A 16,703-nucleotide genomic window follows, 5' to 3' on the forward strand; every position below is an offset into this window, starting at 1 on the left:
GAAGGCATCCTGTTGATCAGGCTGGGAGTGTTTTTATGTGTTTGCAGCAGATGGGGAAGAATTAGGATTTCCAGGATGGGAAGAGTTCTGGAGTTAAGGAACATGGTGTGCTCGGGGACAGTTTTTAGTTCAGTGCCAGACGGTCAGTGAAAGCGCATGTCAGCACCTGTGCATAAAACACTGTAAATAAAACTTCAAATGTAGAATGCATGTTTCACTGGTTTTATCAGATAATATATACACCCCATAGTATGTGTCTTCAGCGCGTGCGTGCATCAAACTGGAATGTTGCAGTCATGCAATGAGGGAAGCAGTCTGAACTAGGTTGAGCATTAAATTAGATCCTTAGAATGGAAGAGGTTTCACCAAAGAGTTTGCCCGATAACAGTATTTCTCTTGTTCGCTTCCTGCTATTTCATTTTTCCTCCTGTTTCCTCCCTTTCCCCTTGACTACTGCCCTTTTAAACACCAGGTAGTTATTAGAGATGTTGCTGAGTTCTGACCATTGTCCAGTGCAGCAAAAAAATGGGCAAACTTGTCAAAACACTTATTTTTTCATCCAAAGCCAACAACTTAGGGTCCTCTTCATCACCCAACTGTACACTGCTGAATTTTAATATTTTTACAGGATCTTTTGATCAAAGAAACTAGCAACACACTTCTATTGGAACAAGGCATAAATTCTTCTCTAATCCCTGATGCACACTCTAATCCCTGATGCACACTCTACTCCCTGATGCACACTCTAATCCCTGATGCACACTCCACCATGCAAGGAGAAAGGTGTGTCTGCACAGACCGAGGCTCTGTCAGCCCTGCAAGTGCTACAGTGGTGCTGCTGCAGCTATGCCACTTGCTACAGCAACAGAAGGTCATTGTCCGTGGCTGTAGTCAATCCAGCTCTCTGCAGAGAGTAGCTAGGTTGATGGAAGAATTTTTCTACTGTCCTGGTGGTGTCTGTACCATGGTTTGGTTTGCTGCATCTCCAAATGGTGTGCGTTTTCACACCCCTGAGGGATATAGTTAAATTGGCCTTAGTTTTAGATGTAGACCGGGCCTCAGAGAGAAATGGAGGTAATGCTGAAATAGGGCCTTTATGTTGAATGTTTGCTAGGTACTGTTAAGAAGAGCTTGTGCCCCATTAGGAACATAGTGAAAGTTGTAAAGTATATTGGATTGGAGATGGTAACACTTGGCATATACCATGCTTCAGGTTTTCATATTGGTTTATTAATGCTAATCAAGGCCAAAGTCCCTGCTGTGAAGTAGCAGGGGTGGCCTGTGCCTATTGCCTGCAATAGGTAGACAAATCTGGGCTTGATAGGTTTGAAAACTGAGGGGTAGAAGAGGGCCAAAACTTCTCTGAGGCCACTGAATGAGTCAGAATAAATGCATGAGCTGAGGAATTCCTGGTTTCCAGTATTCTTTTACCACTAGAAAATGTTGCCTCCCTACAGAGGTGTACATATTTTGTTGCCTGAATAATTACTATTAATTGTTTGACTGTTCTGCATAGATTTTAAGTTAGCTTTGCAATACTTTGCCTACTACATTATACTAGTAACGCCCCCTATGCCCCCCCTCCAAAAAAAGTCTCTGAAACCTAACTGTAGTCTTAATGGTCTCCAATTACTTAACATTGTAGCATGAATGCAGCCTAACTCAGACAGGCTTTTCGACAGGGATCATAATGACTGTAATTGCAAAAGGATGCCTTGCTGTAGTAGGAGCTGCCAGATATAATGCCATTCTGATCTAAAAAGGTCACAGTAAAAGGGACATTTAAATTAAGTTATAAATTACAATTGAAGAACAATATTTTGATGTGTGAGACCAGAGATGTCAGAGCAGTGAGATGTAATTCATGGATTCATTACAGAACAGAGGTGCCTGACAGCTGAGCCATGCCAAAAGGAAAATTTATTTGCAACATCACGCAGACAGAAAATGGCAGCTCAGATGAGAAGCTGGAATAGAAACTTGAAACCTTGCGGTAATGTGCAGAGTTTATGCTAATAAGTCTTGCCTGAGATCCCAAGATATTTAATGGCTGCTGTAATATAAATGGGTAGCTCGGACATCTGCGCGATTGGATTTTTTTCTTTAAATTAAAGTCTTGTGCTTTTCAATAGAAAAGATAACTTCTGCATTATAAAGTGCAAGTACATTCATGTCTGTTCCCTTCATTGCATACAGCACGTATGCATAAGATTGCTGAGGTCTCAGAATTATTTAGGCAGCAGGATTAGTACTCAAAACAATGATTCTTTAGATGACAGCTTTAAGGAGGAGGTGGGGGAAAGTAATTTAGTGTTTCTAGCAATACCTTGAAAAGTGCAACAAGAAGTTAATTAAACTGTAGGCCATCATCATTAGCTGTTATTTATATGTTCAAGTAGCTTGCCAATAAAGTGCTTATATATATTAAATTACTGAAAGTAATAAGCAGAGAATGATCCATCAGTCAGACTGAGGAAAGTGGATTTAACTCTAGCAATTATATAAAAATACACTTTTCTTTCTGGTATGTGATCTTACTCCTAGTCCTAATCAAGGCATTTTCTCCTTTACATGGCTGATTTTCTCATGAAGGTGTAAAACCCCAGTGTTGGCCCCTAAGTAGTGTAACGATTGAATGCCTCCTCTGCTGGGTTGGGTGTGATGGGGAGGCGTCCAGGTCAGGTTCAACTCACTTGCAGCTGGTACATAGGGTTGCATCACCATTCGACCTGGGACCCTGTGTTAGCAAGATTCTCAGTGCACTCCTGTCTCCCCAACTTTCCTGTTGTCTTGAGATTATCGCTGATGTGACAGCTTGGCTCAAAGTTAAATTCTGATCTTGTACCTTACAGTATTCAGGACTGAAAGGCCCATCTGTTACCTATTCAGTGCATTTACACCTGGTTTGGTCACCTGTCAGTACAGCCTGTTGCTTCTGGTCACTCTTCTTTCACTAATTAAACAGCTCTATAAAGAGAGAAGGAAGAGGGGAAAAAACTTTGATGGGTTCTTTCAGGCAGCGTATGGATTCCTTCCATGAAGGAGTCTTGGGCACAACACAGCGGAGGGCAGGAGGGTACCTTGGCCTTTTTATCACTACAAAATTTTTAAAGCGAAAAGGCATGCTTAGTTTCGTAACATGCCCACAATCCACGTGCAGAGTGTAGTGTAGCAACAAATAACTAGCTCTTGCTACTTTAATTCGGGCCTGTTCCTGGTGGTGGCATGCAGGCAAGGAAGAAAATCAATGTGTGCCCAATAGAAAGGACAAAAACATTGTTTTCAAGCTTGGAATTGGGCATTGCATGCTCTGGAAGGCATAAGAAAAAGTGATCAAAGCCACAGAAAGTCAGCAGTATTGTTTGGGTGGTAGGATTTAGGCACAGCAGGGCTGACTTTCTAGTCATGTCACTCGTCTTGTCGCTTAGGGAGGAAGAACTCAGATAATTTTGTTTTGCTTGCCTGGAAGTAGAGTCATGGGAGCTGTCACTGATGTAGGCAACATAGACAGATTTACAAGCAATGTTCAGTTGTCCATTGGAATTTCTGTCTGTGAAGGTACATTTAAAAGCTGTGCTTCCTATTTAGCAGTCACAGGTAATGCATCTCCCTGACTCTCAACAGTGCGAAGATTGTGTTGATGTGTCTTGTGGTCATGCATCTCTTAATGGTAGCTTGCAGAATGAGGGATCTGTTGAAGGGAGAATGATGTTGGCGTTTGAGGCCTTGTTTTCTGTGGTAATTTTGTGACTGTGTTGTACCGTTCTCTCCAGCTGCGGTGGTGGTGAAGGACATTTTTCTTTAACATTACCGTGGGGTGCACAGAACAGGCTGAAAATGAACAATGAAAATATTTGACGTAGACTTTGTCCTTCATTCCTGTGATGTTACCCAAGGGTTTTTTTAATCATAGCACTCTTTTCCATACCTATAATTTACATTGCTGGTAACACTTCCATCATACAACTAATTAGGGAGACATTTCCTAATATGGCTCTAAAAATTCATTCTTGGAGACATACCAGAGGTCTTGGCCGTCAGTGGCCTTTTATTTTTAGAGGCAACTCAACTCTTGTAACAGAATAGTAGTAGTATCTCAGATGTCTGCCTAGCTAGGCAAAGAGAAACAGATAACTAAGCAGTGTTCATTTTTTTCAAGATAAATTTTAAACTTTTACCATTCAGTTTTGAAACCTGTGGGGACAGACACTCAGCTCGTGATTTTAAAAGAGTGAAGCTGTTTTACAACAGCAGCAGCCCATGATGTACGAATGCCCTCTATCCTTACCGCTGGGGATGTTCAGAGAAGTTCTGCAGGTTTTGTAAAATAATATCCAAGTCATCCTCCAACAAGTGTTGTTATCCCTTGCAGCATGAGAAGGAAAAATGATATTAGTAATATGCCTTTGGGGGATAATTGGTAAACTGTTGTCCTTGGTAATACCTTTCTTTTTCTTTGGGTTCTGATTTTGTAAATAATAAAATCAAGCAAGTTCCTGTTCAGTCTTCATGTTCCCCAGCATTTTAAAATTTATTATCTAAGTCCATGTTTAGCTATCTAAATAGAGCCCAGATAGTGGATCCAATCTGCGCACTGCTTAGCATTAACTCACCTGAGGAATCCTATTGACTTTAGTGTGACCATGTGAGTAAATGTTTGCTACCACTTTGTGAGTTACAATCACAGTCAGGTGCTGAATGGCTAGTTTTGTCTGAGGCTATGTCTACACGACAGCATAAATTCAAATCCAAGGCACTTATTTCGATTTTAAATTGTGACAGTTCACACATCAAATATCGTTATTTCAAATTTAGGGGACACTGTGGCTGATATTCTTACTCCAACAGCTCCAGTGGGATTAACAGGAAGTTCAAATGTAAGACTTCAGATTAATGGTAATGCAGAAACAGCTTCTGTTTAAGCCAGTTTTATTGGCCTCCAGAGGAGTGCTACATGTATCCCACAATGCTCCACAGTTGTCCGTTCTGGATGGTTGCATCTCCGATGCTCTCCAAGTCCTCAGGAAGTAAGGTAACAGGAAGCCTGCAAATTTAAGATTTCCGGGGATGGCAGGGCAGGCTTGGCTGGCTGGCTGTCACCTAGGGAGATCTTTTCCAGGGCAAAGATTGCAGGGGGTGGCTGTCAATGGGGGAAAGTCTCCTTCTGAAAAACTGGCCATTTGCTTTCCACAGGAGGGAAGTGAGGGCAGTGGGCAATGCAATGTGGGAAGATGGCATCACATACCCACAATCACTTGTGGGACTTTTTTTTTTCCCCCATACTGCACCAGTGAAAAAACCCAGAATGCTATGGGGCTGTGGGAATTATGGGGTACGTTCTCATAATGCACTGCTGCAACAGTCGATTTTTGGTGATTTAGTGTGGCAGCAGTAACACGACTCTGTCGGGACTTTGTGGGGAGGTGAAGTTACTCACATTTGAATTTATAAAACCCAGCGTTACAAAATCAGTTTTAATAAAACCAGATTTGTCTTGTAGTGTAGATGTAACCTGAGATGCTGAGACACACTGACTTCAGTGCTAGCTGCCAGTGCTCAGCATTTGCAGGATTTGAGATACCTAATTTAGGTGTTAAAATCTGACTATAGAGGCTTAATTTTAGATAATCCATATTGAAAAATGTAGCTCACTTGTGTAACTAATCAGCCCAAATATAAAACCCAAAATTAGGCTAGCCGACAAAATAAACTAGCCAAGGTACTGTGGTTTTCAAAAGTTGGCTGCAGCTGATAACACAGTAGTTTTTTCTCCTTTGCTAATATGGACTGTCTTTTGGTGTACTTGTGCCACTGTTGGATTGATTTTTATACACTCTCACTGTTCATTGGGTGGCTTCTGTACCTGAAAAGCAAGAGGATAACACTAGATAGGGGAAGGTTTCTCACTTGGCTATGTTGTTTAAAATTTAGCTTGTCATGAAGGTGACATAGAATGGATATAAAGTTACCCAGTACAACATAATGGCTCCCATGAAATGGTCGCTGTCTATTCTGGACAATCTCACATCCTTCTGTGGTGCAGTTTAAAAGCAAACTTGTTTTCTTTAAAAGAGCAGTACACACAAGCACATAACATGCACACAAAAAATGTAACTTGTAAGACTGGGCCATTTTGACAAAAGCCTGAAAATGAAAGTGAAGACTGATGTTTTGTCCCCAAGACCCACAGATGTGCTTTTTTTTTCCACAGCTGCATGAGCCAGGTATTGAGTTTCAACCTTTGATTTCAGTTCCCAGCTGTTGCTAACTTTTCCCATAGCCTTCACAGGTTTTAAACATTCTGGTTTGTCAGTGGAAGACTTATCAAAGTTCCGGACCTGTGCTGCCTCTTTGATATCAGTTTTTCCTGTTTAGGTTATATCTAGATATGACAATGTTCCAGGTCAGTAAGGATGCATGTAAGGGTAGAATACATAGCTGTAAATGCCAGCTGAGCAACAGTAAATGCCATTTGAAAACAATGAGTTTATTCCTTCTGTAACTTCAGTGTCCAAGAGCTTTTTTAAAAGGGCTTACCTGTGGGAATTACACATATCTGGCTTTCATTACCTCATAGTGCCACTGAAAAGCTCATATTTTTGCCTCTGCAGCATGTTGTTTATTTTTTTCCCCACCTCCTAATTATTTGGCACTCTGTTCCTCATTAGAGGTCACTTTTAAAATACTTGGAGAAATTCTTTAAATGTTTGGTATCTGCGAAGTAGGTGGGAGAGAGGTGAATTGCTCATGTAACCTAGGAAGCCGCATTATGCCGTTGTTAAGCTTGTGTATGTGTGTTTGGGGATTTTTGGACACTGAAGTCCTTTTTGCCTCAATTAGTGGTACAGTCTGATGTAAGAAAACTTGGGATTTGCCTTGTAAGATCGCTGTTCAGTGGTAACCTAAGCTGTTGATGACAAGGGAGTTATCACCTCAGGGCTCTTTAGGAATTGATATAATTGTGCTTAGATCTCAGTCCAGAACCTAGTGGCTCCTCAAGGAAAGCATTGTAACAGTTAACACAAGGTGCATCATTTTGTTGGCAGCCCTGCCAGAGTTCAGGGATTGAAGTAACCATACTAACCGATGTCCTCTCTAAAAGGCGATTGAGCCTGGGTGGAGTGATACAGGGATGCTTGGGAAAAGGGCAGTGGGGCCGAGACTATGGGGTAGGAAAGTGCCTGTCCACTATGAAAACTTGTGTGTGAAATGGAGACGCACCTTCCAAGGCACGCTGGCTGAGGAGAGTTCAGACAGCTGCTGTTCCCTGCTGCTATACACTGAAAGTTTCCTGCTAGTAGCTGTGTGATTAAACAATCTTTGTTTTGTTTGTTTGCTTGCTGCTAGTTTTGGTATATCTATTACTGCTAATCCAGTTACTTATCTGGAAATGTAATTGCTACCTCTGTACAGGCTGGTCTGTACTGAAAACTTGCCTCAGCATAGCAACCTATCTCAGGGTAGATGAGGAAAAAATCCATGTCGATGAAAGATGTAACTGTGCCCACCTTACCACTGGTGTACACAGCACTGGTCCACAAAAATAATTCTTCAGTCAACCTGGCTGCCACCCCTTGGTTGTCTGTGCAGATGAAAGAACTCCTCCCATCAGCATAGGTCGAGTCAGCACTGCTGCAGCTCTTCAGTGGAGTGTCACTGCAGTGTTTCAAGTGTAGACAAGTCCCTAACTACTGTTTCTAAGGGAGGTGGATTAACTACAGTCCTCCCGAAGAACCTCTCTTCATCACAGTGAGCCCACATTGAAGGGGCTGCAGCAATACAGTTACTGCTATGCTGCTGTACTGTTTTAAGTGGAGACATATCAGCAATCTGCATATTTTTCTTCTGTAGGAGTATTGGTTTACTGTTGTCCTTGGGAAAATACCTCAGCAGTTCTTCTGGTACTTTATTTTTTTCTCCCAAAGACATAAAGCAAACTCCTGATCAGTCTTCGTGTTCCAAAATCCAACCTTACTTGCAGTATAGCACATTATTGGGAAGATGATGATATAAAAATATATGTTCCCTCATGTGCACTGAGTATTAGAGCCTTGTGCCTTAACCTCTCTGTTAAAATGGGCATTTTTCAATATCCCCTTGTTATAACTTTTGTTTTTACCAATCATCTGCCTTAACCAGCCCTCAGCTATATATATTGATGGTGGAACGTAGTCCCAGCACACCATGCACTGTTAAGAGAGCATTGTCAATTGTGATGCCAAGTTCCCTATATCCATTTCTGCAGCTGTCTCCAAGAGGTATTATTTGCTTCTCCATACTCTACCTTGTTCATCAGCAGCTTGTTGTTTTCAGCTGTGCAATAAAAAATGAACACAAACTTCTGAAGGAGTAAACTTCTCTCTCTCTCTCCCTCCCAGAGCATTCGTTACCAGCAAAATACAAGTTTTTCCATTTGATTAGCTAATATGAATACAATGTTAGTGCACAATATACAATCCCTTAGAGGAATGGTTATTTTGGGGCCTCTCTGTTCTCCTTGGAATATCTCATGTTAGACACATTAAAAATGCTAAAGGGAAAATTTACAATAGACTTCAGAATGTGGAAAGTCAGCCTGCCTATTCCAGTGTTCCCTGTCCTGAGTAGAAGTGAGTTATCCTCCAGGTTCTGTAAATTTACTTATTTCTACTGTAGATACAGTAAATGCAGCAAGCCCCATTCTCTCTCCACCCCTCACGCTGTCCACCTCCACTTTTTTGTTGATACAATTTTCTGTTTTTCTTATGCAGCTACATGAAAGTAACTATGATGCTGGCAAGGCCCTGCAGCGCTTAGTGAAGAAGCCTGTGCCCAAACTGATTGAAAAGTGTTGGACTGAAGATGAAGTGGTAAGGAGTGATTTATTCTGTTCTAGCAATGCAGTTCCTTTTGTTTATCTCTTTCTTTTGCTCTGAGATCTTGTCTGAGGGCATGAAATAGTGGGCAGGAAAATAACCAGTTTCATGGAATAAAGCTTTCTCCTCTCTTCCGAGTGAGTAGTCTTTTGATCAGTACTCAGTGACTAGACCCTTGTTAGTCCAAGGAAAAAAACTTTTCCAACACTATGGGTCTTGAAAGGTACAATACTGTCCCCTTCAGAGGAATTCATGGAAGGCATAGAGTGGTACAAGAGTCCTCAGGCTTTGGGTCCTGCTGCTGCCCAATATCTTTCACAGGCTGGCTGGACTCCTTGCTGAAGGCATAAACAGGGTCCAAGATTTTATTTTCACTGGGTTTGCCTGCCCCTCTTAGGTGGTTGGAGAGCCCATGGGTGAGACTCCAAATCTTCAGTTCATGTTGACTCATTCATGCTCTGTGGTCAAAATGTTCTCTTTTTGTAGGTTAATTATTTAAGGATCGGGGCTACCTTCGTGTGACTTGCCAGAATAAGGTGTTGTCTCAGGCTGGATATTCAGTGGCTTATGAACCAAAAAGTGACTGTCTGGAAGCTATCGCCTTTTACTTCTGTCCTAAAGCTCTGGGAGATTTCCCAGTCCCCAAATTGGACTGTATACAGTGTGTCCATCTTGTATCCTATTTCAGAAGAAACAGGAGGGTAGGCAGCCTGCCGCAATGCAGAGCTCCTGTGTAAGCTGACTGGCATAGCTCAGAACTGTGGGACTGGGGTCAGTGACTTCACCATCATATTAGCTGGCATATATTCTGTGTCTCCAGTAATTTGTGACCACCATGTAAACTGAGGCTATCTAATATGGTTATTAGCTAGAACATTCACTGGATCTTGTGTTTGGGATGGGATGGAAATGCAGATGAGGGCGATTGGGTATTTTACCCTTGTCATGGATCCGTCTTTATCTTGCACAGTTTGAAGTGGAGGTATGTGATCTGCACTAGCTGCGTATGGGTTTGAAGTGGAGGTATGTGATCTGCACTAGCTGCGTATGGGTTTGGGGGGAGTTTAAGGTGTTGATAGTGACCTCCTAGTTGGACCTGACCTGCTTAGCGGAGAGACAGCCTGTCTTCCTGAGCCATATTGGCTCCATTGAGAGAGCGAGCCATTTGGTGTAAAAAAGAGGGAGCTGCTATCAAGCCAATGTCCGTTGGTCTCGGAGCCTTGGTGAAAAATAGCTTATATTTGTTGGCATCAGCATAGTGCAAGGCCTGTCTTTTCACTGAGTTTTTCAAGAGGGCAGGCTGTTTGATAGGTCGCTGGGGAATCTGGGATGCTTCTTTTCACATTTCCGTTGCTGTTTAATTCAGTTACTGCCATTCTGACCTTGCTGCTGGGTTTGTTTTTATATTTGTATTTTCAAGGGCCTTAGAGGCTTGGGTTAGATGTCTTTTTATGGTGTTTGTAAATGCAAATACATTAGAAACAAAACATCGGGTTTTTGAATCGGCTAACTCCTCACATAGAATTGAGAGCTTAGTTGTGTAATAAACGGTTCAAATTCAGCATTTCCCTACATTGTGTGGAACCCAACCACTTCAGGATTGCAGACCATGCTGTTTGCCAGCATAATACTAGTGCAAGATATTCCCAACTATAACAAAAGTGAAAGTGACTGATCTTTTTCCACCATCCAAGGTGAAAGAAATTAGTGAATAACATACACAAGTAAAATAAATCTAATCTGTAACATGACTGTCTTTATCAATAGCGATGTTAAACATACATCTTAGGACAGGAAAATGTTAACTGCAGATGTGCAACTAGGGAGAAAATGTTAACTGCAGATGTGCAGCTCCAGCTATGAAAATCGCATAGCTGGAGTTGACAATACCACAGGTTGACTTTCTCTGCCATCCCCACAGTAGGAAGTCAACAGGAGAAACGCTCCCATCGGTTTGCCTCACTTTTTGCCACTGTGAGGAGTACTTGGGTTGACGGGGACACCCCTGGTATTCAGTTTAGTGCATCCCAATTAGAAGTGCTAAGTCAAACCCTGGAAGATGGATTTCTGCTGTGTCAATGCACCAGTAAGTGTAGTCATACCCTAAGGAAAAGTGTTTTTTAAAATGCCATTTGTAATAGAACCATGCCCCTTTAGCAAACTGAATGGTTTTCATTCTCTGGCTAAGAATTAAACTGCATAGTTCAATAAAACAGGAAGTTCAGTTAGTTTCATTGTTTTATAATTGTAAAGCATATATTTATGTTGGAACAAGTAAAGACATGGTTATAGTTTGTAAGGTGCTCATCTTCTTATATGTTACATTAGAGTCATCGAGATAAATATCCTAGGAAAAGTAATCCATGATTATTACTTAATATCTAAATAAAGAAAAATCTGGGTCTGACACACAAAGTGAGAGAAAACATAGCTGAAGTGGATTTGAGCCAGAAAAACCTGTTTTTGTGAAGGAAATTTACATTGGTTAATGTGTTAAACGTAGTAAATTATTCTTTTTAGATAAACGTTGCAGTGGATAGCACAGTGTCTTTTTAATAGAGCTGCTAATTAACCTGGCACTAATGTCATAAAAGAGAACTGATTATTCTGGGTGAAATTTTCAGCCTCTAACATTTTCAGATTTTTCAGACAATGGCTGAAGAGACATTTTTTAATCCAGTTGCTCTGAAAGTCTTGCAGAGAGTTATTTCAATGAATTATGTGCATGCTTCTCTCTCCCCAAGTAAACCTTTTTGCCAGAGGTAGATTAGGTCTAGGCTAGATAAATCTGAAATTAAAGCAGGCTTATTCTGAAATCAAACACAAGACCTTTGTGGTAAAGGGAACGCCTGGAGCTGTGGGGTGAAAGAAGATCATGAGCAGTCAAAGGAGGGAAGGAAGTTGAGAACAAGGAATAAAAAGATTAGAACACAGATTCCTTTTAAGATGTGGGATGATCTTGTCATAACACAGCGCTTCTTCAAAGTGTCTGTGGAAATACTCTAAAATTGTGCTCCCTGTTTGGTGCATTTCCTGCTCTCCCCACACACACAACTTGCCATAGAAGGATTAGCTGCCTACTACTAACTCCTGCTTTTCTCTTTAGAGAAAATATCTCTCTTCCCCCCCACCCCCCCTTGCATCCTCCCTGCTCTCCTATGAGCTAAAATATGTTGCAAGTGCCATTGTTGCAGCTTAGGGTTTTGATCAGCAGTCAGTTTTAAATGATGGAGAGTGGAGCCTTGCAAATAAGAAAAAAAACAGCAAGGTTTATTGAAAAGGGAAACATTACTCCAAAACAGTGAAGGATATAAATACAGAATAATGATCATTGAATCTATAAATCACTGTCAGTCTCAGCTCATTTTAACCTATTTGCTTCTTGTTCTGTTCCTTCCAAGTTTCCAGAAACACTTGGCTGCCATCCAGCCTTAGCAGAGACAGAGATCAAACTGTTGTCTTACTTAATAGGGAGTCAAGATGCACCCCAAAACTTCAGGAGGTGTCTCTGATGGACTGCTTACAGAAAGCTCCAGATTAAAGTATCTGTCTCAGACCTTTGGGCACTTGGTATGCGAAGAAAGAACTGCGTGTCAGACCTGGAACGGGTCAGGAATTTTTTTCCATTGAAAAAATTTTGGTTGGAAAAAGTCACTTAGTCGTCAAAACAGGAGGTTACAGTGGAAGTGTATAAGTTTCATTGAGAATATTGTCAGGAAAGTTTAAGTGCAGGAAGACCCAGCCTAGAACAACCAGTCGGCCTGAGCTGGGATGCAGAGACCTCAGGAGGCGTCCCTGCTTGGCCTGCTTCAGGACAGGGATTTAAACCTGTGCCTCCCATGTCATTACCCAACCCACTAGGCCAAGGGTTGGCAACCAAAAGAGCAAGAAGAGAAATTTTTTTTAATACAGTAAAAAAAGAAAAAAAAAAAAAATAAGTCAAGAGTTGCAATGCGTGGGAACACACGATGGTCCTTAATAAATAACCGGTCAAACCATGCACTTTGTAAACCTTATTTTAAGAACAGTGCACACATATCCCACAATGCAGTGCACCTAGTAAAGGGGGAGTTACTCAGTGTTTCAGGATCATTTATTTGCTATTTAGATATGAGTTGTTCATTGTTTGGCTTTAGATGTTCACTGAAATATCAGAAATAATTGAGAGAGTTTTTTTCCACTTTGTAGTTGTAGCATTGGGTGCCACAAAGAAGTCCTTAAAGTTGCAGATTGAAGACACCTGCACTGGGCTGTTGAATGTTCTGTGGTGCCTCATTTTTCATGAACTATTTGGAGAAGTCTTATTTTTGTTTCTGTGCAGAATAAATACGAATTTCAGAACCTCAAAACCCCTTGAAAATTGGATTTTTGTTTCCTAGCCACCTCTTGTGACACCCTTCACAAATATGTGGCAGTGAACTTCTCTCTGTCTGCTGGTCCTGGGCAATGAAGGAAACTAGAATAGAAGTGTAATCAAAATGTCCAAGAAGCTAGAATTTATTCAGTACAAATCTAAACCCTGCAGTCTTTATTCCTCCCTTAAGCAAAACTCACACTGAAGCCAGTTGGATTTTTGCTTGAGCAAGGGTTGTGAGATTGAATTCAGTCCATTTCTGTCACATCGCTTGGTGGTGAAAGCGGTTACTCTTGTTATTAGCATGACCATCATAGACGGTGAATAACACAGTGTTCCACAGCACACGGTAACACAGCGTCAGTGATGTTGTTTGAATAACACATCTTGGTGTTGTGGCTAACTTTCAGATCTTCTGTGGAGAGTTCCTTGTCCAGAGTTTCAGCCTGCCTCATTAAATGACATTTTTGTAGTCAAGTGATTGAATTACCAGTAAGAGTGATTAGAAATTATTAATATAAAGGGTGAAAGTTGTTATTTTTGCTGCAGATGATGTGGTTATAGAGGTGTAGATCAAATTAAATGGAGGATAAAATTGACCAGTGATTGAATTGTAATAGTGGAAGGCTTTGCAAATGGGAAGATGAAGGTTTTCTTGTTTCTCTTCGTTTCTAAAACTATGGCTGTTTTTAGTTCTCTTTCCAACATGTAAATTAATGCTCATGCTGTCAAAACCACAGTCTTCCATTCTGCCTTATAAAAGTGACCAAAGAAACTGTTTTACTGTTAAATCTATCAGAAGCCTTAACAGCAGCTGTTTCCTGTTTATAAGGGTGTATGCTACACCTGGCAACATAAATCTCCCACAGTGACCCTGGTGGGGTGGGTTCAGTCTCTCTTGTAGTCCAGTGAATTTGTTTCTACTGGTGCTGTCAAACAGTTGGCATGTGAAGCTGTACTTAAGCATTTTTAAATAAGCATCCGATAAGCTAGCATTGCCTCAGCATAATACTGTAAAATCTCATTGGAACGTCAGCGCAGGATGCTTTATGAAAATCCATGCCACCCCCATTTGACATGTTGTTTAATTTCTGGGAAGAAGTCAGGCAGCAAGATCGCTGTTCTGAATGGCCTGTGTTTTGACATAACTGCTGATAATGCTCCCCCTAACGCTGGATACCAAATGAGACCCGTACCGTGCGATGCTTGTCAAATAGTGAGGCCTGAGAGCAATTGGGGAAGGGGACAAAGACTTTATTCATCACAGGTGCTTTAGAGATTTGCGCCGCATGATATATGCTGCTAAAATCAGGTTGCAGAGCAGCCAGATGTTCCCTTGCATTATCTGAGATCCTTTTACACTGTAACACCCGAAAACACGCTTCTGCCCACGGTACTGAATGGGCAGGTCCAACTTCTACACCAAGAGCTAGGATGAGGAAGTAAGCTAAATGAGGTGGAAGGCTATTTATCAACACTTCCCTCCATTTGGAGGGGTGCGGGGAATGGCTCCTGCACAGGCTCAACCTAGGGTGTGGAGTTTGATTTAGATCACCTTATCCAGGGCTTCTGAACTTGGTTCTTGGTACCCGTGACAGGGTTATTGCCAGGGATGCTGTGCCTGAAAGTTTTTGTGAAGGGAGTGACTGTCCTTTAGTCAGAAATGATGCCACAGAAATGATGATGGAATGAGCTTTTACTGTGCCTTGAAATATGCTGTATTGATCCATTCCATGCAGCTAGTAGTTGTAAGATGTATGTTATAAAAGGAAAGCACATGGGTCCAGACCAAACTGAAAACCCAGACCGGGGAAGCACAGAGAAAGGGTGGGGAGGAATTATACAGGTGGGATGCTGTGGGAATTTTTCACAAGAACTGAGCTCATGACACTTCCACCATTTTGGACCAAAATTTCTTGAGAACAACTTTTGTGACATCACTGCCAGTCTGAACCCAGACTTACGCCTGGTTCAGATCCCTGCACCACTTTGTTCCACCGGTCCTAGTTCAAACCAAAAAACGTATGCGGTAGTGACTGTCTGCGAAAGGAGAGGGCATTTATTTTGGCTTAATTTATTTAACCAGAGAGATGACATTTGTGTTAATCGTGCCCTATATATTGCGGGGAGTGTGAGGAGCAGTCAGTCAATGCTGGCTGTTTTTTGTATAACCATCTTTAGCAGATTTACACTTAGATTCCTACCCTGTATTTTGAGTCTGCTGTCTTCCTTTATGACAAGTCACGCAAATCCATAGAGCTTACTAAAGAGAGAAATACAAATCAGACTAGAATAATTTCTAATTTATTGGGTTTTTAATTAAACATAGCAAACATATTTTAAATAACACGAAAGCCCCAGGCCAAGCTACATCTAATCGAAGCGGATTAAGTCACCCGTCCACACTCAGATCATTATTAATTTTGTTTGTTTATGCATTCTTGCTAAAGGCACAGTTCACTGTTGATGTGTTGCAGTTTATTGCACAGGGGTTCTCTTGCTGCATTGACACTGGACTGTTAACTAGCATCACATTGATCATGAAGAACATTGATGGTAGAATTCAGTTTAAAATTCGGGGCTAGAATTTTCCTTGTAAAGCTCAGAGAAGTGAGGGTAGAACTTCTGTATTTGTTCACTTCATCTTTTGCCTTCTTAAAATGTTGAATTCTAAGAGGAAAATGCCAAGTGTTGCTTACAGTGAAGGTTTTGTTAGTTACTAAGCATCACACACATTGCTACTGCTGCCATGCTGACACACTTGATAACTGTAGCTTGTATCATAAAATATGCTGCCCTTTAAATATTTTACATTGCTATTGATGTAACGTAGTTGAGGTAAACAACATACATTCAAATAACCACTTAAATTTATACCTATGGATAGTTAATCTTTGCCAGTGGTAATCCTTAATTGGCCATGTATGTGGTTGTACAAGTTCATAAATTGTAAAATACCCACACCTAGCTTCTGTTTGAAGCTCATTTGTCACCAACACAAATGAAAATCCCTCTTCCAAAAATGACAAGAGATGGCAAACTAATTTCCTAGTACATTTGTGAAGATTTGTAATCCAGCGAACCAGGGCAATTGGTTAATTACTTACACAAACGAACACACTTTTTTTCCTGGCTTCTTTGCCTACAGTCATCTTCAAATGCCACCAGATCTGCCCTTTTTGGAATATCTGCTCAAAAAAACATTGTTTTCATTGTTCATTCCTTTGAAGCCAGGCATCGCAGATGTGCTGGAAGATAGAGCTGCTTACTGGGGCAAAAATGCCATGAATTTTATTTACTGTTTATGTGGCAGCCATAGAAAATGTAATTCACAGCAAAATCAAAGCACAGTCCCTGCAATGGCAGGGAAGGGAAGGCAGAAGATGGAAACCCAAGGGATCTTTAAAAATGAGGCCAGCGTTGAAGGTCTGCATTGAGTGATCAAGTGGACTTGAAATGGTAAAAGATAAGTCAATGTTTGGTTTTAATTTTGT

At 41.2% G+C, this 16,703-nt stretch overlaps 1 protein-coding gene across 3 annotated transcripts in view; it reads left to right on the forward strand.

The window, feature by feature from the left end:
• RERE (arginine-glutamic acid dipeptide repeats) overlaps positions 1-16,703 on the forward strand; it is a 466,804-nt gene that overhangs the window by 334,742 nt on the left and 115,359 nt on the right. For all 3 annotated transcript variants that reach the window (XM_075018034.1, XM_075018035.1, XM_075018036.1), the window contains one exon: positions 8,751-8,849. In XM_075018034.1, the coding sequence (XP_074874135.1) occupies positions 8,751-8,849 (99 nt within the window). The remainder of the gene's footprint in view (positions 1-8,750; positions 8,850-16,703) is intronic.

Source organism: Carettochelys insculpta, chromosome 23 (genome assembly GCF_033958435.1).
Source record: "Carettochelys insculpta isolate YL-2023 chromosome 23, ASM3395843v1, whole genome shotgun sequence".
Classification (NCBI taxonomy): Eukaryota; Metazoa; Chordata; order Testudines; family Carettochelyidae; genus Carettochelys; species Carettochelys insculpta.